The 23,346-nt window shown below is 44.2% G+C and overlaps 1 protein-coding gene across 1 annotated transcript in view; it reads left to right on the top strand.

Moving 5' to 3' along the window:
- Window positions 1–23,346, top strand: part of AGXT2 (alanine--glyoxylate aminotransferase 2) — a gene marked incomplete at its 5' end in the record, with an annotated part of 37,251 nt that overhangs the window by 5,716 nt on the left and 8,189 nt on the right. The window contains 11 exons of the mRNA XM_084233334.1: window positions 2,893–2,978; window positions 4,087–4,271; window positions 6,155–6,278; window positions 7,877–7,971; window positions 10,127–10,220; window positions 10,853–10,946; window positions 16,193–16,293; window positions 16,882–16,974; window positions 18,730–18,862; window positions 20,677–20,768; window positions 22,594–22,743. Coding sequence (XP_084089460.1) covers window positions 2,893–2,978; window positions 4,087–4,271; window positions 6,155–6,278; window positions 7,877–7,971; window positions 10,127–10,220; window positions 10,853–10,946; window positions 16,193–16,293; window positions 16,882–16,974; window positions 18,730–18,862; window positions 20,677–20,768; window positions 22,594–22,743 — 1,247 coding nt within the window. The remainder of the gene's footprint in view (window positions 1–2,892; window positions 2,979–4,086; window positions 4,272–6,154; window positions 6,279–7,876; window positions 7,972–10,126; window positions 10,221–10,852; window positions 10,947–16,192; window positions 16,294–16,881; window positions 16,975–18,729; window positions 18,863–20,676; window positions 20,769–22,593; window positions 22,744–23,346) is intronic.

Below are 23,346 nucleotides of genomic sequence, written 5' to 3'. Positions count from 1 at the left end.
AAAGACTAAATATAATAAAGTAAAAATCAAAATCAACAAGCAACTATAAACCAGAGACACACGGGGGGTAGGGGGGTTGGGAGGAGGGATTAGGGTGAAAATAAGGGGGGGGGGTGTGGGAATTGTATGGGGACTATAACCAAGATGAAAATGCATCCATACATTGTGCAAAAATGAAAAATGATGTAAAAAATTGTATAAAATTTTAAAAAAAGAAACCAAAGGATGCCTATCCAGAAGTAGATCTGGGATTTGATTTTATTAACCCTGCTCTCAGTTATCCCATCTCCACACCTTTTGTCTCTGTTCCCTCCCTCACTCACACAGCCACCTGCTGCAGACAGGCACAGGCACACACACCATGTCCAAAACCCAAGAGAAGTCTTATCAATCCTTAACTCTTATGTCATCCTCAAAACATAAACTGTTTTGAATAAGAAATGCAGGAAATCATTGAGATATTCAGATTTAAATTTTTGTCCAGCAAATAATGGAAACCAAAGCTTTTTTGTTTCTTTTTGTCCATCCATTATTATTGTGGTTATTTTTATTACTTATTTTGGGTTATTTAATGAGAAGGGAGAGATGAAATGCAATAGATTTCTGAGGTGTTATCTAGATTGATTTTTTAAAGATTTATTTATTTATGCATACAAGAACTGGGGTATAGGCCACCTGTGGGGGGTGAGACAATTCACCAGAGACAGAGTGGGGAGCAGAACAGGAAGATCTACTGAAATACACTGCTGAGGGGAGCAGCAAGCACCATGTGGGTACCTCCCTGACCGGGGATCAAACTGTGCTGCAGTGGTTGGTGATAACTTCATAGTGCTGTCCTTAACCCCTGCGCCACCTGGGTGGCCCTAGATTGATTATTGCTTTACTTATTGACTAGTTTTCCTCCTTGCATGTTTTCTTCCTTTTCTTTCCTTCCTTCCTTCCTTCTTTTCAAGCATAGAATTTTATGTATTTCAGTCGGAGCCCTCATTCCACCATCATATTCCTACCAGTTTGGTGAGTGAATTGACGATGAATGAGTGAGTGAGTGAATGAACAAATCTACCTTGACTGTTAACATGTTAGGCTTTTATCAAATCTTTCTCTCCAACTTTCTTCCCCCTCCAGCCTATTTTTGTAACTCCTAGAACCTTGGAATCAAGACAGCTTACAGCTTTCTCAATGAGCAGTTCCAATTTTGCAGATAGGAAAATAAGATTGAGTGAGTGAAAGGAATTTGAATTCTTAGAAATACTCAGGATTTTTTTTCCATCTACCTTAGAAGAGTAAATACTATAAAGAGACACAATGAGAGCTTTTCAAGAGATGAAATTCTCAGAAAACTTAAGGTATCATTTTTTTGGGTCATGTCTATACATGCACAGCCAAAAGTCACTTGTTTTAAAAGAGCAAAGTAATGACATCAGCAATTATTTAGAGCAGAAAAGTAAATGAAATCTCTTTGAAAGAAACCATATTCACAGCGGCTACTTCTAGCTTCATTTAAAAACACAATTGTTCATTGTGTTTCTCAGGACTATGACTTCAGCCACACAAAACACTCACATTTTATCCATGGATTCAAACCCCCACACTGAATAAAAGCCACATTTCCTCAGCGCTGAGAGCCTCCCACCTATAAAGTTATCTCGATATTGACCTTGAACCTTCAAAACTTAGCAGTGTCCTTTCCCAAGAGTACCTATAAGGTCTCTAGACACTTCTTTCAGCCTGACATTCTCCAATCCCATTATTCCATTCCACTTCTATAGTGAGGTCAAAATCTGCCAGAAGTGGGGAGAGAGAGTGGTAATGAATGATCAAGAGTACTAGGCAGCGAGTCCAGAACTTGGAGCTTCATTCTCACTCTGTAGAGAGCTCGCTGAGTGGCCCTCAGCAAAGTAAGTCAGCACTTCAGGCTCATTTCCTCATCTATAAAATGAACATCTTGACTTACAAGACAAAGCCTGAAGGCCCCTGCTAGCTCCATATATTGAATGGCCCTCTGGCTCAGTTTCCCTTTGCTTTGTCTTGTGTTGTCATGAGATTTGTGTTGTTTGAGGCAAAGTCTTGTCTCCCAGCTCACTTGTACATGAATTTGTTAATAAAGGACATTGCCTAGCTCCTCTCTCTCCTCATTCCCTACAACAGTGGTCAACAGTCCATTATTGCTTGTTTATTGATAACCAGGGACTGGGAGTGGGCTAGGTGCTGGGATTTGGCTCAACACTTAGGGAACACCCCCAATAACAGGACTCACCCCCACAGCACACCACACTGGCAGACATTTGGTCAACTGAAAATGGAATCCCTGCCAACTCGGAGCAAAGAGCTCCTCACATTCGTGAGGGACCCTAGGAAAATAATCGAGACTAGCCCCAACTATCCCCCAGGCCCTTCCTGACTAGATTTGAAAGAAAGTACCTTTTGCTTTTTCCAAAAAATTTATTATGAGATACTAAGCTCTTAAATCCAGGATGGGGGCCTCCCTAGTAGCACAAGGGGTTAAGGCACAACCTATGAAACTACCCTCATCCACTGCAGCACAAGTTCAATCCCCAGCCAGGGAGATACCCACATGGTGCAGCAGACCTCTCCTGACTCACCCGCTGCTCCCCTCAGCAGTGTATTTCAGTCAATCTGCCTGTTCTGCTCCCCACTCTGTCTCTGGTGAATCCTCTCACCCCCTGAACCTCTGGCCTGTACCCCAGTTCTTGTATGCATAAATAATCTTTAAAAAATAAAAATAAATAAATCCAGGATGATTTAAGTGAATTTTTAAAACTAAGAAGTAACAAAGGTGCCAAGGACCTTGATTGAGGTAATGGAGATAGTTTTCACAGATGGGCTATGTGGTGTTTCATTGGGAATCCTAACTCATCTCACCTTCAGTAGGCGCTTTCTGGATGTCTGCAACCAAGCTTGGACTTCATACAAAACCCCAAATGCCTCCGTGTGACTTTACACCAGAAAAATATCAGGTAAGCATTCAAGCTTTAGGAAAACTCAAAAGAGGTTGTTCTTCTTGTAGGACTAAACTGTTTCCTCTGGAAGAACACACAAATGACCCTGCCTGTCCCTAAGGCATCCCATCTTAGTCTGGCCTCTAAGTCACTGTGGGAGCACCTGAACTCTCTTATTTATTGTTATACTGTTGCACGAATTGGGGTACGTGAGAGAAAGAGGAGAGAGAAAGTGACAAAGACACAGAGAGAGAACAAGGAAGTGACAATATCTGGATCACAGGGATGTACACACAGACTCACACACATACAAATAGAGAGCTGACCTTCGTTGTTGAAAAAAGCACTTATTTGAAGTAAATGTCTGAAGCTATGTTATACTATCCTTGAAAATAAAAAAAAAATAATAAAATAAAAAATGAAGTGCTGGTGCTGTAGTCTTTATCAAAAGAGATATGATGACCCAAATTTGCCTAAAACGCAATTTGCTTACAATTTTGCCTGTGTCACATGGCAATGCACATCCTGACTGTCCTAAGTCCATCACCAAGGAATAGAAAGTTATTTTGTTCTCAGACCAATAAAGATTGCTCACTCTCTCCCTCCCTCCTCTTGTATCCCTCCACACTCTCCTTACCCCAAGCATCTTATTCTGCTTAATATTAACAGGTTTGAGGTTACAGAATCCATAGCTAGTCAGGAAGCACCCAAAATGGAAAGAAGTATGGTTTTAACTTGATAAATGAACATTAGAATTTCACATTCTATATTTTCAAAAAAAAAAAACCTACAGCAAAAAAAAAAGAACTTGGTTATTCAGACATTTACTTCCAATATTTAGATTTACTATAGTAAAGCGTGAATATCAAGTCAAATGCAAGCTTTTCCAGAGGAAGGAAAGTTCATCCACCTTCTTCATGCTGGACCTGGCAGGAGATAGGAAGGCTGCATTGCCTGCAAGGACGACCCTGGGCAAACGCCCCCATGAGCCTTTGCAGGGAAGCAGCCCAGGGCTCCAGCAGCAGAGGCGAGGCCCTGGGATGTGGACCTGCTGCTGTTGAACTTGTGGGGAACACGGAGATGAGGAAAAGGAAGTTTTAAATACATAACTCTTGCCTTTCCACAGTCGCTTGCCTATCACCGCGTCCTGGAGACCCACGACAAGCATCTTTCTCCGGTGTCGACAGCCTATTTTCCGAAACCTTTGTTGCTCCACCAGGGTCATATGGAGTGGCTATTTGATCACGAGGGAAAGCGATACCTGGATTTCTTCTCTGGGATTGTCACTGTCAGTGTTGGGCACTGCCACCCGTGAGTAGCCTTAACAATCAGGGGTTTTTGCTCCACAAGAAGGGATGGGAAAGGCTAATGGTCATGACAGTGATTCAGAAACCCAGCTAAAATCCCTCTCCTTATGGCGATGTTTATGGTGAATGTACTCATATTTCTTAGGTTCAAAAAAAATGAAACACTGCACATTTTCTTTTCTTAACAATGCAAGAGTTAGTCATTCTTACTGCTCATGCAACGTGGCATCTACCAGTGCTCGGAGTGTGGCTGTGTTTCTCCTTGCTAGCCAAGACTTTTCCGAGGGAAGGAAAGGGAAAATGCAAGGGCAGATGTGCCTGGTGTGGGATGATGGGAAATGAGAGATAACTGTCAGCTCGAGGATCTTCTATGTCAACAACTGAGTGATGAAGGGGGAAGGATAAGAAGATGTAATCACCGCTGGAAATTGACACTGGAAATGTAGGGTCCAGTGAGCTTGAGATTCTCTGCAACCCTGACCGCTAATCACCTCTCACAGACGCCTGCAGAGGACCTTGTGCTTTTGGCTTCAGAGCAGCCATCTTGTTTTAATGTCCATCTTTGCTTGTCTTTAATAGTCTGGCCAATAAAAGTCACATTAAGTGGGACAAAAAAAAAAAAACACCAGCAAATCTAAATAATTGATCTGATTTAGATTCTTCTGTTAAAGTAGAAGCAATGAATCCTTTCTTAGTAGTTGTCAAGCATGCGGAGTTGGACCTCTGGGGTCCAGCCCTCACCTTCCCACCTGTAGCTTTCTCCTTCCCCTTTTCCATCTTCAGGAGTCCCATGAGGGGTCCTGACAAGATGCAAAATAAAGTTCACATGCAATTTAAAGCACAAGACAAAGACAGATGAAAGAAGAAAAACGTAGGAAAATTTTACACATTCTCATTGAATCCTCCCAATAACTCTCATCGCTGTCCCCAGCAGGGAGCCACTCTCGCTGGATCTCATGATCTCTGTGCCTCTTGTGATCTTCTGATGCTTCAGCTTGCCCCTCTAGAGCCTACAGTGGGTGTCTTGGCTCCTTCACAGCACTCTTCTCTTCTCCCTGTACTCCCTTCATCCCTTATTATGCTCCCTTATTATCATTCCCTCCAGAGAATCAGTCCCACCATATCTCCCCTTTCCTGGTCATTTAGTGGCTGTATTTCCTCAGTCTCACCCAACATAGTCATAAATACTGACCCAGATATTGAGGGCCACATATTGGCATTTCCTTAGAAGGAAAAGTGATCTTCTATTCATGCAATTCATGGGTCCATAATTTTTTTTAAAGATTTATTTATTTATACAATAGCTGGGGTACAGGCCAGAGGCACGGGAGGGTGAGAGAATTCACCAGAGACAGAGCAGGGAGCAGAACAGGCAGAAGGACTGAAAGCATGGCTGAGGGGAGCAGCGGGCGAGGCAGGAAGGTCTGCCGCGCCATGTGGGTTGCTCCCTGGCCAGCTGGGAAAGGAACTGGCACTGTAGAGGCTGCAGACAGCTTCGCGGTGCTGAGTTCAACCTGCTGCACCACCAAGGAGGCCCAGGGTCCATAATTCTTGAGAAGAATAAAATGGGAAGACACCCAGGCTTACATCTAGTCATTGTTTTCCAAACCTGTTGAAGGTAGAAGACATTCCTTGGAAACAAAGAATTTCTTTTCTAGAATCCCTAATGATCATTCCATCTCCTCTTGAATGCTTCTCTGGTGAGGAATCCGCTACCCTTGAAGCAACACAGTCCATTGCAGGACTCTGATGGTTGAAGAAGTTCTCTCATGTGTGGCTGAAATCATCCTCTTGAGACTCTTTAGAAACAGCCATGTATTTTGGTTCAGTGGGAGGCGGGACATGCCCACTGTCTGGGTAGGTAACTCCACTCCCTTGTTTTCCCAGGAAGGTAAACGCTGAGGCACAAAAGCAGCTTGGCCGCCTGTGGCACACAAGTGCTGTGTTCTTCCACCCTGCCATCCACGAGTATGCAGAGAAGCTGTCAGCGCTTCTTCCTGAGCCTCTAAAGGTACAATGTTCCTCTTGAACATGGGCACCTCAGGAGTCCTGCACGGCAGCCCTGGAGCAGGAACATGGGCAGGGAATTGGGTCTGGGTGCTGAGCTTCAGAAAGGCTGAGCTAATGGCCACAGCCGAAAGCAATCAAGAAGAAAGGCCTCTGTCCCCCGGTGGCGCAGCGGTTGAGCGCTGGGTTACGAAGCTGCTCGCGGCCTCTGCGGCGCCGGTTTGATCCCCGGCTGCGCCCCGGCCACCGCAGGAGGGTCCCGCATGGCGCGCAGACCTCTCCTGCAGCCCGCTGCTCCCCTCAGCAGTGTACTTCGGTCCTTCTGCCTGCTCTGCTCCCCGCTCTGGCTCTGGTGAATTCTCTCACCCTCCCGCGCTTCTGACTGTACCCAGTGCATGTATAAACAAAACAAACAAACAAATAAATAAATAAAAACATGCCTCTATAAAAAAAAAAAAAAAAAAAAAAGAAGAAAGGCCTCTGACTTTGGGGAAACAAGCCAATGTTCCCCTCATTCCCCGAAGCTGCCTCTCCCTGGGTGCTCTCCTCACCAGCGCTGCAGAGCTCACTCAGCAGCAGCCCCAGCCCTGCCGGCACTCTCCTCTCAATACCTCAAAAGATTTTCCTCTCCTTCCTCCATAGCCCCTCTGAAAAGTTTTTTGCATTTCTTCTTTTACAAAGAACAGAGTCATGGTTTGGTTTGGTTTTCATAAAACTAATATACCATTCAGTTCATTTAGTCTAAACGCACTTAGTGTGAAACTTAATGTTTCACACCTGGGACAATCGCTCTTTTTGCTAAATGACATTATTTTTATGCATCTGAAAGGACCAATTTTTCAAATCAAATAAAATGTTAGTTTTAGCCAAGATTTACATTCAGATACTCCATGAGTTTGTCCATACGCGCTACTTAGAGCAGTGTCCAGTACCTGAGTTCATTATTTTTATTATTTGACTGTATTATCCAGGTGCACTATGTACTGTATTATGGGGAAGAAACGAAAGAAGCTGCAGTAGCTGCAACTAGCTCTGCCCAGGCATGTTCAGGGAAGGGCACAAGCTAGGAAGTCAGCGAGGCACGCCACAGTCCCCAGAACCTGGGGGATCAGCCCCTTGCATTTCTCCCCTTTCTTTGGACCAGGATGGCTGCATTTTTGCTTTGTTGTATCAACATTCGCACATGCTGAACGGACAGGCTGGATCAGCCTCTGTGGCTGCAGGATCAGGAGGCTGCCCTGCCCGAGCCTTCAGGACCAGATGGGTGCCTTAAGTTTAGCAGTCAGGAGATCCGATGCTTGGATCCCCTCAACCACAGCCTTGTACACCCCTCAACAGGTCTCCCCACCTTAGCGTTTTGTAGGTCACCAAATAAAGCCAATGAAAGTCAGGGATGTTTCACAACTGGGACAATCGCTCTCTAGCCTTTAACTGCTGCTCAATGAAGAGCTGTAATTAATAGAGAAATTAAATGACAGGACTGCTGATCTGAAGGGAGCGCTCCTTAATCAACAGAAGTCGGGAGACATGTTGTTGGCATATCTGAACTAATTGCGTAACTTGAATTAAAGCAGGAGGCCATGGTCTTCCTTTTCCCTCCAGGTCATTTTCTTGATGAACAGTGGCTCTGAAGCCAATGACCTCGCCATGCTGATGGCCAGAGCGCACTCAGGTCGCATGGACATCATTTCTTTCAGGTAACCACACGGGTCAGCTCTACTGGCGTTGTCTCACCCACATGCTAATGTGCATCTTTCAGCTCACATGGAGTCGTGTCATTTAGTGCCGCTCAGAGGGCCTTTCCCAGGGGTATTTTTCTCATCTGAGGCTTTAGAGAATGATCAGCCCAATGAATTTTCTGACTCTGCAGCCCCATTCAAATTGCCCTGGTCCACGGCAGGGTCCTTGATGTGGGTAAAAACAGCCTGAACTCCATTGCGTCATAGGTCTTCTTATAGAATTAAAAGAAAGGGGGGCCTCCCTGGTGGCGCAAGGGTTAAGACGCAACCTATGAAGCAATCTGCAGCCACTGCAGCATGAGTTTGATTCCCGCCAGCCAGGAGCTACCCACATGGCGCAGCAGACCTCTCCTGACTCGCCCGCTGCTCCCCACAGCAGTGTTCTTTGGTCATTCTGCCTGTTCTGTTCCCCACTCTGTCTCTGGTGACAGAGACCACACCTCTGGCCTTACCCCAGCTCTTGTATGCATAAATAAATAAATCTTTAAAAAAAAAAGAATTAAAAGAAAGGTCACATGACATCTTTTTAACTATGAAGATATTGTTTGACTATAACAAAGGCCCATAGCGTGCTTGGCCCTGGGACAGTGGTGGGTTCATTTTAATCTCTTCTTATGAAAAGAAGCCCAACTTTTTCATGGTGCCATCTGCACCAGTTTGTCCCCTTTTATTCTCTGTCAGTTCAAGAGATGCCTAACTAACCCTATTTCTATCTCTTTGGGTATCTTTGAGAACCAATAACTATAAACTCTTGTATTAAAAATAGTACAAACCTAAGCATTTTGCTTATAATTGTTTCCCTTAGGTAATTTTATATAGCATATTTGAACAGGCTCTTAAAAGGCTCATGTAAAAGACACAAGTGACATGGTATAAGCTGACACTATGCAGAAGTAGTCCTACTTTTTTCACCTGTCTAGCCGTAATGTCTACCTAAATTCAAAAAAAAACCTGACCACCACAAAATGTGCTTACTATGACATGTTCAGTACTACACGTTTCACATAAAATGCACATGCAGTTATTACAGGCATAAGGAAACATTTGTTATCAAAGAAATACAGCAGTAAGAGTGGTGAGAGATATTTTATCTAACTAAATATTTCAAAGGGCCTCCCCTGGTGGCGCAGGAGGTTGAGCGCCGCGCTGTGAAGCTGTCCGCAGCCTCTGCATTGCCGGTTCCATCCCAGCCGGCGAGCGTACCACATGGTGTGGCAGACCTCTCCTGTCTCGCCCGCTGCTCCCCTCAGCAGTGTGTTTCAGTCTGTCTGCCTGTTCCGTTCCCCACTCTGTCTCTGGTGAATCCTCTCACCCTCCCGCGCATCTGGCCTGTACCCAGATTCTTGTATACAATAAATAAATCTTTAAAAAATAAATAAATGAATAAATAAATGAATAAATAAATACCCCAGAATATGTGTGGCCAGGTAAATATTGATCTATGCAAAGCAGTCGTGGTAACCCTTGGGCTCAACACAGTCTGTAGCTCTTCTTTCGAGACCTATGACCATCGTTTTGAATCCCCTTACTAGCCTTAAATCCTCATGTAAGGGTAATTTCATTTGGGAAATTGTCAAAACTCACTTGAAGCCAAGGCTGGTGATTGAGATGATTTATACCAAATACGACTGTTTTGGGTCAAAAAGAAAGAAAACCTGTTTCTATCATATGCAGAATAAAGTACTCAGAAGGCATTAAGAGAGGAGTCCCCAGAGGTCAGTAGCTGCATCATAGGAACACATATTTGGCTTCCTGAGGTGACTTCCTTGAAGACTAATTATTCACTGAACATAACATTTCTGGCATGTTGGGAGGAGATGAGTCTCGCTACCTTAGAGTAACTAGGTAGGGCAGGTGCTAAGGCTGAGTGCTTGACCAGAAGGCCACCAAAAGCCCTCTCATAATTTCTATGACACAGTCTAGAAATGGTAAGTAAATTCCCCAAAATAGAAGATTTCTTAGAAATCATTGGTGTTACTTGTTAATGGTGTTGTTTCATCGTCACAGCTTTCACAGACTTTCTCCTTTGTGGTGTCAGTGTTCCACAGGCCAGCGATGAAACAAAAATGAACTTAGTGCCATCCCCTCCCCCACACACCTTTTTTCTCTGCAGAGGAGCCTACCATGGATGTAGTCCTTATACCCTTGGCTTGACAAATGTGGGACCCTACAAGATGGAACTCCCCAGTGGAATGGGCTGCCAGTCAGTGAGTTTTGAAATTTTGTTTCGTGTCTCTAATGGTTTCTGGGTACAGGGAATAATCAATTGGAGTTTCTAGGTATTAAGATTAGCAACTAATATAAAGCCTATCATTTATGGGGGGTTCAATTTGATGTAATCAAATTGCAGATCATTTGGGGGAAATATGTCTTAGCAAGGTCTTTAAAGTCTGAATAATAATTAATGATAGGGAATTTTAATTTGATTTTCTTATATATAAAATCAGGTAAATGGAAAATAAATGCATTCAAATTAGTTCTCAGAGCCTTGAATGCATAAAATTTCTAGAGCATCCTCTTTACACTCACCACTGTTCTCTCTTGCTAGTCCCACTTTACAGCTTCAGAATCAGATATTTAATCATCCTTATTCTTTCCAATGCCCTGACCATCAAGCCCTTGAGCTAGTTGTTCCCAGAGTGACACTGAAATTAATTCCCTTTGTAGCATGCCCACATAACTGGTTTCTTAGAAAAAAATATCTCTTCAAAGCAGAATACTAGGTTTTCATTGTGAGTGGGGAAGGTGTAAGAAGCCCTCTTGCCTCGATGGTAACATATGTTCCCCAAATGGGCTGTCTCATGTTCATGTTTTGCCAAACTCCTTTTGTCATTTTCAGACGATGTGCCCAGATGTTTTCCATGGCCCTTGGGGAGGAAGCCAATGTCGAGATTCTCCAGTGCAAACAATTAGGAAGTGCAGCTGTGCACCAGGTCCAACCGGGCATGGAGGGGGGACATGGTAGAAGGTGGGGTGAGGGTCGGAGGGTAGAAGGAACTTGGAGAAATGAGACCATTCCTGAGTGAACAGATTTGGAAAAAAAAAATTGGAACGGGAAAAGCCAAGGAAGCAAAAGTAGAGATAACCTCTCATGGATCACGTGTCTCATGCCCACGACCTCTGCACCATCAGCGCGTCCACCCAGCTACGCGGAAAACAGACACTTGCCTGGTACTTCATTCAAGGAGCTGTTCATTCTATTAGCAAGAGCTCTGCAATCAATTTTAAAAGAAAACCAGGTTGGTGGGATTGCCAGTTCCCAATGGAGGAACGGGAGGAGGAAGAGAATACCTTCATAAATCTCAAAATTCCAGTTAAAATCCCCCCAGGACTCCAAATGCCAGCCAGAAGGCAAGTTTCTGTCAAAACATGGGGCCATTCCCGAAGGCTGCTGACATCTTGTGAATGTTTATAAGGCATTCTCACAGGAGCGTTTCTGTTTATCAATAACATTCTTGTTTGCATTCCTTGCCTGTTATTAACGCGAGAGAGAGGAGGCACGGAAACAGCATCTGTTCTTGGCTGATCAGCTGACACCACCTCATACTGGCCATCACAGTTCAAGACCTTGTGAATGGCTGCTCCTGAGTAGTGCTGGAGGAACAAGTAAATGCTCCAGCCAAATGATCTTTAATGGAATAGCATGAGTCACAGGCTTGAGAGGAAGCATGCAGTTGGAAGTCATAAACATCAGCTTTGAAAGGAAGAAAATTCACAGTGTACTTAAAACTGGGATAATGGCAAAATGGAGGTAGGTGGATGATAAGGTGAGCCCTGGAACAAGATGTCACTGTCACAGAACTTCAAACCATAAGAAAATTTGAAGCTAAAATTCAAACTATTTTTTTAAAGTTGAGGAAACTGGAGTCCACACATAAGAGGCAGGAACATGAGGACATGACCCCAAGTCTTCTGGCTCCCAAGCTCTGAGCACCTTGCTGAAACTGATGCACCAGGAGGACGAACCCAGGCTTGAAAGTACTTCCCGGACCACTGGCCAGGATGGAGGACACACCAGAATTCAGGAGACCCGACTTCCCCCTGCCCTTACCATGGATCCATGATGATCAAAAGCTCCATCTTTTGCTTCAGTTTTCTCATGCATAAAGTGATGATAGCTGTGGCTGCCTCTCTGTCCCCTTATCACAGGTCTTCATGAGCACAAGGAAGGAAAAGCACATTTTGCAGAGAAAGGACGTAACAGCCAGGGGCAGCCACATCTGTATATTGTCCTTCTCAGGCCTCAAGAACTGAAATTGGTTGGATGCAGCAATCAGGTCTCAATCTAACAGTAAAACCACCGGTGCAGAACCAGGTAGGCAGAAGCACTCAAAAGATGGTTCTTTCCTCATATGTGTCTGCCTCTCTCCTTCCTGCCTGCCTCCTCCCTCTTTGAGGTCATCTCCTCTGCCTTAGTCCAACTTGAAAATCCCAGAACCCTATGGTGAATTCTCTAGTGGCATCTGGAAGCTGCATGATAGTGACAGTTGTCCATTTCTATTCCTCTGACCCTGGCGTAACTGAAGTCAGCTGGTTTCCTAATGACCGTCTTGAAGAGACAAGACTGAGCACATCCTTTACACAGAATGGGAATACAAAAGAGGTTCCAGCCTTCTCTAGTGCTTTAAAACCCAAGAAATGCTTGGTCTTTGTGGTTTAAAAAAAAAAAAAAAAAAGGTGTTATCTGTATCTGTTTACAAATGCATCTCAACACATAAGGACTTTACATATGGGAGAGTCTAGATCTCAGAGCCTCCCTGGCTTTGCTCTCTGGCCCATGCATGCTCCTGTCTTGACAGCGGTTGCTTTCATCTTGGAATTATATCATCACTTCCTGCATGGGCAGAGGCAAGGATCCATTATGTAAGCCTGATAGAAATGTTTACATGGTAGGTTTTATTAAGTTCCTCCACCATCTCCATCCCCCAAGGAGTTTTTCTTACAGGTATTCAGTTCAGGCCCTGAATTTCAGATGTAACCTGTGATAAAATTCACCACTTGACACCCACTGCCCACACCTAGTGCTGACCATGTTATTCTCCTCCTTCTGCAAGATAAGATTCTTTTTCTTAAAAATTGCTACTCTTTCTTGGTTCCTTCCTCTGCTTAACTATTTCTATACCACCAGCGAAAATTCAAACCTCCAACCTGACTCTTGCTTGCACAGCATCTCAGCAGAACGGCCACTGTTGGCCCCTTGGTGTTGTCATGGTGACACCAATGCCCCAAGTCGCTCCAGAGGCGGCCTGATCTGGACTTAAGGCACCGAGCCAATGAAGTAACATGCAATGCAGTAAAAAGCTTTTGAACAAAGGTCTAATCCATCCTTAAGGGTCTGTGTAGGTTGTTTTCCTTAATAAAAATAGGACATTTCAATCTCTAGAAGCATAGATTTATTTGTCTACTTTATTCTGTCCATCAAACAACATAAGTGATACTAAAAATGTGCTTTCTGGGTTTGCCATCCTTTTCATTACTTCCTTCTTCACACACCCCCCACCCCCAAAGCCAACTAGCCAAAAATATCCAGTATTTCTGCAAGCAAGCTTTCCCAAACATCATATGTGGATAGAACTATGTTGGAGCCAGGTAGTGTTTTTCCTATGTTTTAATGAAGGCTGAAATATAAACTATAGTCATGTTGCACTGCAGTGGAAAATGGCTGAGGGTTTCTAGTCCTAATCTCTGGTCTTCAGGAGACAAGGGCACATGCACGCCTCTCAGAAAGCATTACAACAGGGGATCTCCCCACTTGCTTTCACTGTTGCTGGGGCTGGGGTCTGCATCACATCCACATCTCTCTCTGCAGCCTCCTGTTCACCATGGTTTAAGTCTGGAGACCATGTGGAGCGCTTTAGAACCAATTACAGGGCCTCCCCTGGTGGCACAGCAGTTAGGCGCTGGGCTGCAAAGCTGCCCGCAGCTTCTGCAGCACCGGTTCGATCCTCGGCCACCAGCAAGGGTCCCACATGGTGCGCAGACCTCTCCTGCGGTGCCCACTGCTCCCCTCAGCAGTGTATTTCATCAGTCTGCCTGCTCTGCTCCCCGCTCTGGCTCTGGTGAATTCTCTCACCCTCCCGCACTTCTGACTGTACCCAGTGCTTGTATAAATAAATAAATCTTTAAAAAAAAAAAAAAAGAACCAATTACAAGTGTGGATGAAAACTCAAAATGTTCATCCATACATGGACATCACCAGCCTGTGAACTTTGGTATTCCAGAAGCTTCTGTTCCCTGTGTTTCCTGCTTATCTGCCAGTTTCTACCTTTAGTGATGACATTCAGTTGGAGGCTTCTGGAGCTTGGATAAGTCTCCTGCATCATCTTCCCCTCTTTTCTGGGGCTCCCCATCCATACGCTGTCATGTCTGCCTGTGGGGTAAGGCTCTAGTGAGGGAAGACTCTGTCACCACCCCAGGAATATTTCTAGCATCATTAAGCAGAGTGTGAGTGTAAACAGGGTGAGTACTACTAAGATGTCTAAGTGAGATGGACAGGTGTTACTGGTAATATGACGACCTGGGTTATCTCCAGCTAAAACCAATTTAAAATTCTGAGTAAGATCTGAAACAGCTTCTTCACACCATCAGTACAAGAAAGTAAGAATTCTCAGAAGCCCAAAGAGGCGATGACAGCACAGCAGCCAGTTTTGCCAGTGCGTTTGTCAAACTCGTTGAGCTTGAACTTCACTGTTAGGGCTCTGTGGGGAATAGGAAAGAGACAACAAAACCTGGGGCCCAGCCAGAATATGGGCTCTGATAAGAGAGACTCTCCACCCATAAAACTGGAAATCCCCACCACTACCCCTCTCCTCCATGGCTCACTACAACAACCTGTCACACGCCAAAGTAACTGCAAGGTCTGGAGCTGAAAGGAAATGGTGGGCACCAGAGGGAAAATTCAAACTGCAGACTGACCACGGGGGGAAGCTTGCAATCCAAGCTGCACTGCTGCCAGGGGACCATGAGAGGAAATTCATACTGCTCGCACCTCTGTTCCGGGAAGCTGCCCATGGTCTCTGGGGAAATTTCTTGTCTCCAGAATGGCCTCCACAATAAACTCAAATTCTCAAAGAATTTTGACAAGTGGCATTCCAAATAAATTAAACCATCAGCCCAGAGTCAAAAATAATAAACATACAAAGAAACAAAACTCCACCATCAAGAAACAGACCCATCAAGATTGCAAATGATGGGATTGTCAGACTGACTATCAAATGAATAGGCTTAATGTGTTTAAATCAAAGGAAATACCAGTTTGAAAATATGTGCAAGGGATAAGGAATAAGAGAATGACAGCAAATTTTGAAAAGGAATATATATTTTAGTAATCAAAAAGTAACAACTGCAATTTAAAACCTGGTGAGTGGGTGTTTCAGCAGATTAGACCCAGGCAGAAAGAGGGTCAATGAACTGAAGATACATCACTGGACCAAGGACACTCTGATCTCTTTCCAGATGAGAAATATCTACAAGTAAAATTGTTCAATGCCTCACTCCAGCCACAATTTCTACCATTTATTTCCCCCTTTGATTCATTAAACATTTATCAAGCACCTATGTGGGCAGAGATTTCAAAAATGAAAGAAGTGAAGTCCTGCCCATAATGGATTCTGGCCTTATAGGGAGGCAAGACCTGTAAACCATGAGCACAGGACCAAGTTCCAAGGGTTACAACCGATGGTGTCATGCAGCTTTGTACATTTCTCTTTAGACTGAATTCTAATTTCTACAAACATATATACTGACTCCAAAGACTGAGACACTTTGTAGCTTTAAAATGGTCTAGCAGTGATGTGGCAATCGAAAGGAAATACTGTTCTTTTCCAATAAATTAAACTCACACCACAATTGCATTTGAGTTAAATCTACCCAGCTGAGAGGGTGGGCATCCTGTGGTCAAACAACGATTCATACCAGACTCTATGGCCCTTCAGGACATGTCTTCCCCAAACAGAAACCACTGAAGTGGTTTGTTTATCCCCGAGCAAACCTGAGTGTGGCTGTTAGAAGCAGAGTACAAGTTATTCTGACAAAGAGTTTGCCTTCAGAAGTTGAAGTCTCCTGGGCTGGTTTACTGTATTCATAGGGACCTGGTCATCCTGCTCTCTTGTTTCCACATTTCCCCATCCTTCTAGATGCCATTGTCACATCTTCAAACTCCGTGTTTTGTTTGTTGCAGGCTGCTGCCAGGCTAAAGACCAGTATATTGAACAGTTCAAAGACACTCTGAGCACCACTGTGGCCAAGTCAATTGCTGGATTTTTTGCAGAGCCAATTCAAGTAGGTATATTAAACCTTAGACATAAGTGGAGCTGAATTTTAAATGATCGGAGAGTTTTGACGCCAGATAGTCTAGAAAATTCCATTTGTTTAAGTGACTATTGCTGTGTCTTTCTCACAAAGGTAATTCATTTTCTTGGTCTCCTTGAAAAATGAGGACGCTCATTTTCCACTGACCTTTAAAAAATCCATCCCCTGAATTCCTGGGCTGAATGAATAGACAGACAAAACTACTGAATTGCTAACATTCTAAAGAAAAAGACACTTTGACCATTTTTATTTGCTTAATAGCCACCCTTTCTTTAATCTTACCAAATATCTTTAATCTACTTTTTTTTCTAGTTTCAAAAGAGAATGAACATTTTCCTCCTTTTCCAGGAGGCAAGGTATGACAGCAGCGCCCCCTCTGGTCACCCAGAGCTGGAACAATTCTAGAGACTAAAGTAGAGTATTGCTCTGGGAATGATGTTAACAATCTTCTCTCTCTCTCTCTCTCTTTTTCTCTCTCTCTCTCTTGTCTCCCCTTTTATTAATATTTCCAAAGGCCTTGGCTGTTATTATAGGTCTTCATGGTTTGGTCTTTGGCAGGGGGTGAATGGAGTCGTTCAGTACCCAAAGGGATTTCTGAAGGAAGCCTTCGAGCTGGTGCGAGAGCGGGGAGGTGTGTGCATTGCAGACGAGGTAAGTGGCCAGGAATAGGTGTGACCTGTGTAGTCAGAAACAGAAAGACATGGAAAGAAAGCTTTTTTAACCCTCCCCTGAATTCCAGGCAGAAAGCATCTAGGAGATCCAAGGTGTGGGCATAACAAGGTAATGAAGTTTTTGCTAGTTGACTGGATGGCTTGTTAGTAAATGAGATGGCTCATTGAACAAGTAGACCAGCCCTTACACATCCAAATTGAGCTCTATCAAATCACTGCCATCAGGCATAGATGATGCTGTATCACTGACCACACATTTTAAATTCCGACTTGCAGATTGCCTCAGTGGCAGTTTATAAACCACATAGGAAATTAAATCTCATAACCAAGTTTTCATTTTAATTTTTGCCAAAATTGCATGAACTAGCCTAGCAGCAATCTTCTTACCATAATAGCGTATATGGAAAGTATATCTTAGAGGGAAAGAAAACAGCTCAAATTCAGGAGGACCACCATTGCGGATATTCAAAAAAAAAATAGTTTTAAAAAGTTCTAAAATTCCTTGAGTTAAGGCAGCATCATCAGAAGCAGCATGCACTTCCTCCAAGAAGATGGCTTTGAAGGAAGTAAAATCACTGGCTCTGTGAATTCTAGCCTCTGTGTTTTTAAGAGGGATCGATTTACTTAGAATCACACTTAATATTAGAGTCTATCAGAAAAAGCAGTCATTTTCCCACTGAGAACAGCAATGGAGAGAAAAGACCAGAGGTTGGCCAGTGATGCTGCAGCTGTGCTCCCGGCTCATCCCTGGGTGACCCATCGCGACTCTCCTTCAGTGGGTGCACCACCCAGGACAGGCAGGAACCAGTGAGTCGGTTTTGCCTCTTTTCTTCCCACCATCTTAGCCTGAACAGTTTTCCTCAAAGATTCCCTACAGCAGACACAAGGTTGTCCCTCCAGTAGAATTCTGTTGCAATTTCTTTTCTTCTATATCCAAAAAGGCCAGGCTTATTAGAAAAGAGGAAAGGGGAAGAAAGCACTTGCATAGGCACTAGTGGGCAGAAAGGGCTGCCTCTGAAAGGGACAGGTTTGTTAAAGATACACCCGCCCAGACACAGGCGGGATCTTGGGATAAGAGCTGCCTGCAATGCATTCCTGTGGAGCCAGGGCTCTGTCATCCGAGGTGAATGGATGACCCCATGGCAACCCAACTTTCCATGCCTGTCCTCTCTTCCCCCTCCCCACCCCTCAGAGCATGAAAGAACCAAAGACCTAGCTGAAGAAAGTTCATCAGCTATTAAAAAAGAAAAAAGAAAGTATATCCATGGGTTTACAATGAGCTGTATGAATGAAGAGTGTAAATGGGGCCTTGGGAATACTGAGCTGTCACTAATTTGTTGGACTAATTAGAACTGAAAGGTAGATTGAACGCAAAGAAAATACAATTTTTAGACTTTCCTATGAAATGTGCTTTTGCACTTTCGAAAAGATAATTGGAAACTGTTTAGCAGGGGTGGCCATCAGCGTTGCTCTTCATATTTCTACTGACAGGTGAGTTAGTAGAAATTCAGAGGAGGGCTTACAATACATCCAGCATTGCTCAGCTAGTAAATGACTTTTGATGCCTAAAAGCCCGGGCGCAGATTAAGCTATGTCTGTGATAAAACCAGGATGTGATGCTGATGGCTGGCCATGAGGCAGTGGCAGAGAAGGAGGAAAAAATGGGAGATCAGAGAGTCTGAAAAGTCAGCATTTCTTGGAAGGTTTCCAATGGCTTGGGATTTGTTTCTATCAGGTGCAGACAGGATTTGGAAGGTTGGGCTCTCACTTCTGGGGCTTCCAAACCCATGGTGTCCTGCCAGACATTGTCACCATGGCCAAAGGGATTGGGAATGGCTTCCCCATGGCAGCTGTTGTTACAACACCAGGTAGGACCTGCGGGAAGGTTGTGTTTGCTTCTGGGCCTCCTGCATCAGTGATGATATAAAGCACGTGCATGGTAACTCATGTGGGCTGGAGTGATGGGCGTTACATGATGTATTCCTCAAGCAATGCAGAAAACAGCCTGTCTGCCCAATGGTGGGACAGGAGAATATACACTTTCACTTTCTACATCCACATGTTGACCTTTGAGGTACTTCAGAGGCAACCATGTGGATGTAGAAAGTGAAGTATGATGACCCAAGATATACTCACCCTGAAACACTTCAGAAATATGTCACTAAAGCCTTCCTGTGAGATTTAGAGATAAACATATCAAGATAATGATATATATTTCCCGTTAGCCCCAAGAGTGGAGTGTGGGGAAAAAGGCTTAGCTACTGACGGTTCCATGTAAATTGCACAAATCAAGCTTTAAGGTATTTTTGATTCACACCACATATTAAAGATTTGGTTACCAAACTCTTGAGAAGCTATTTTTCCTTATCCATAGTCCACTAGGGCTGCCATAACAAGAAATTAGAAGATGGGTGATTTTATTTTATTTTTTTTAAAGAATGTATTTCTTTTTTTTTTTTAAGATTTATTTTATTTATGCAAGCACTGGGTACAGTCAGAAGCGCAGGAGGGTGAGAGAATTCACCAGAGCCAGAGCAGGGAACAGAACAGTCAGACTGACGAAACACACTGCTGAGGGGAGCACTGGGCTAGACAGGAGAGGTCTGTTGCACCATGTGGGACCCACACCGGTGGCCGGGGATCGAACCGGCGCTGCAGAGGCTGCGGGCAGCTTCGCAGCCCAGCGCTCAACCACTGCGCCACCAGGGGAGGCCCGAAGATGGGTGATTTTAAACAACAGACATTTATTTTCTCCCAGTTCTGGAGATAGAAGTCCTAACTCAAGGTGCCAGCAGAGTTGGTGTCCAGTGACATCTCTCTTGTATATGACCCTCTTTTTGCTGTGACCTCACATATCATTTTGCACAAAGAGAGAAAGCTCTGGTGTCTCTCCTTCTTACAAGGACACCCACTCCTTTTGGATTAGAGCCCCACCCTTATGAACTCCTTAAAACTTAACTACCTCCCTAAAAGCTGCATCTCCAGACACATTCATGTTGAATTCAACATATGAATTTGGGGGCACAATTCTGTCTGTAACATACACTCACAAGTGAGTAAAGAATGAATTAGAAATGATGCTGTTTACAACACGAAAGTCAATCCAGTAAGTCCTCACCATAGTTGGGAGGTTTTTGAAACTAAGTGAAATAACAGAATGAAACTAATTTCACCAGAGGCTAATTGATATAACTAGGAGTTAACTTCCTAAGGTATATTTCTGGTCACAGAAGCATCACCAAATTCCTAATGGAAGGCTCAACTATTCAACAAAAGCTTTCTAATACACAACTCTCACTTGTATTCATCCATTCATTTCCCAACCCAATTTTTTCAGTTCAGATCATGGGTGGTTGGAGCCTATCCAGCAGCTCAGGGCATCCAGTGGGACACCACGCCTTTCCATCCGGGCACTTCATATACACTCATAGTCACTTAGACAGGGACGATGTAGACACGCCAATGAACCTCACCTGTACATCCCTGGGATGCGTGAGGAAACCCACACCGACATGGGGAGAATATGCCAACCCCACACCAACAGTAGCCCTGGCTGGAATCTACTTTTTTCTCATGGTTGTTATGAAACATTATTTGAGGACCTGCTGTATAATCCATAGTGTGGTCGAGCTGATAGATAGGAGTGTGTCACTCTTTATCCACCTTCTATTTTCTCTCCCAGAGATTGCCAAGTCCTTGGCTAAACGCCTACTGCACTTCAACACCTTCGGAGGGAACCCCCTGGCCTGTGCCATTGGGTCTGCTGTGCTTAAGGTACGTCCCTGAGCCTCACTCACACCCGCGCCTCATCCAGTCGCTGCTTCCACACAAGCACCTGTTACCAGAACCCCCTCCTATTACTAAAGGGGGGAGTTAATGACCACATCACAAATTTGTTTCCTGGTTAGGATTGCAACTTCACCCTTTTTGCAAAATCTAGTTTGGGTACTTGAAATATTGGATAATATATAACCCTCACATGCCTGCCTGGGAAACAGGTGACCATAGGTAGCCTGAAAGGTCTGTCATTTGAATGACCTCTTCCAAGGACTTGCCAGTTGCCATCCTTGGCTTCCTCTCCTAGTCTCCCTTCCCCTCGTACTATCATAAGCAGAAGCACTGAAGAGAAATGCCCTCCTTGTGAGGATAAGGATGTGTTTCAGCTCTTGAAACACATAAATGACTGCACAGCCCCACTCCGTGGGTTTATTTAGCCTAGACTCTCATCTGTTCAAAAACTAATTTTTAATTGCCCTTGCTAATAACATGTTTCTGGAAAAATGTCCAAGAAATGAACAGCAGTGATTGTGGGGAGGGGAACTGGGTGGCTGAGGGAGCAGGGATTGGTGGGAATCACTCTTATCCTCTATCCTTTCCTATTTTCTGATTTCTAAATGAAGCACATGATTTACTTGTTCAAAAAATGAAAGGTAACGGTATTTGAAATAAAAATAAATAAGTAAAAACCATCCTTTTCATGAAGAAGTATGTTCTAATATGATTCAATCATAAATGAGCCGGGGTGGGTGGGAATGTGCCGTTAACTTTTTGAGTAAACGTCGCCACCTTTTATGTAAGCACTGTATTAACCTCAACCAATTTTGAAGGTGCAGAGAGCGGAAGTGAAGAAATAGGTCTTAAAAACCCTCAGGATAGCCTGGAGGCATGTGATTGATAGCAGCTAGATGGAAAAGCGGTACAGTTCATGTATCTGGTCAAGAATCACTGGTTTCTGAACAGAATAGGTGAAAATCCTTTAATGTCTTGCAGGCCTCAGCTCAGCCTGCATGGCCACAGACCTGTGCACGGGCCTTGAGCAATAACAGCCGGCATCAGGGCAAAGGTCAACAAGCCCCAAGTGGGCAGGCCTGACGTGTCCCTGATGGGAGCCTTAGTCTCCAGTTCTCTGCAAAACCAGACAAACATGAACCTCAGGACTATGACCCCTGCGGTACAGAGTGTATTCAGACGTGGCCTTTCTTTTTTGCATTTATACCATTTTCTATTGAGGTAACGCTGACGTGTACCGCTGTATGACTTAGGAAATAGGATCACACCTCTTCACACCAGACCAAGGCACCCCAGTCCTTCACCCTCTTCATTGGGCTGCCTTTTCTCTCCACTTCTGCACCCCCTCTCTGGTCACCTCAATTCTACTCAGATCTCTAGCGGGGTTTGTTTTGGTTTAGTGTAGTTTTGAGTCTTGCTTTTATATACATATATTTCACATATGAGTGAAATCATCTAGTATTTATCTTTCTCCTTCTGATTTTTCTCACTCAGTATAACCCACCTCCAGTCCCATCCTTGTGAGATGTAGCTTTTACTCTTTCCTCAATTCTTACTTAACCTTGAGGATGAAGAGTTAAATAGTCCCTACCCTGTACCCAGACTTTTTGTTTCTCCTCACAGTGAATCTTGTTATAGTCCATGACCACGCTGACCTCTGGGGTCCATCTGTGGGATTAAGTCTCTGTCAAGGAGTCATACACCTTTACCTTTCCACGTTTCTCAGTCAATTTTAGAAACTTTGTTAAATACCAAGTCATTTGGGGTGCGCTCGCTCTCTCTCTCTCTCTCTCTCTCTCTCTCTCAACAGGTAATTAAAGAAGAAAAGCTACAGGAAAACAGTCAAGAAGTTGGCACCTACATGTTACTGGAGTTTGCAAAGCTGCGGGATGAATTTGAGATTATTGGAGATGTCCGCGGCAAAGGCCTCATGATCGGGATAGAAATGGTGAAGGATAAGGTGGGTGCGGACCTGCTGCTCAAGGGAGCTGCTAGGGGACACAGGAGGTAGAGTGGGAAGTGGGGCAGAAAGCTCCCTTCACGGATTCTCAGAGCGAGTAGGAAGGACAGTGACTCCACAGAGGGAAACGTTTGGAATAGACGCAAAACACCAGCCAGTCAGCAGGAGGTCTGGAGGTGTGAGAGAGAATTTGGGAGCGAGGCTTGATGCCCTTGCCAGCCTGGGCAGAGGGCACTGGAGATGACCAAATATTTCCAAGTGTAAAATATGGGAAAGGGAGGGAATTACTTAGCGAGGGGCAGGTGGTCCAGAGAGCTAATGGCAGGGAGATGGGTCAGAAGAAGGTCATGGCTTCAGGTAAGGATTTAAAGATCAACTTGCTGGGTTTTGTGTTTGATTGTGAATTTCAGTCTCTCAAGGAGCCAGGGAGACTCTGACTTTCTGATGAGGTTCCCCACTGTGACTTCAAACTCAAGGTCAACAACTGAATTTAGCATTTTTCTACAAATCCTTCTCCTCCCCCACCCTCAAGTTCACAGTCTTCCTCAGCCTGCCCTGCTCTCCCAGCCTCTACACCAAAACTAGAAACTGTGACTGCTTCTC

This window comes from Talpa europaea, assembly GCF_964194135.1.
Source record: "Talpa europaea genome assembly, chromosome: 5".
NCBI classification, from domain to species: domain Eukaryota; kingdom Metazoa; phylum Chordata; class Mammalia; order Eulipotyphla; family Talpidae; genus Talpa; species Talpa europaea.
Note: the sequence above shows the minus strand (reverse complement) of the source record. Positions and strands in the feature narration are given on the sequence as shown.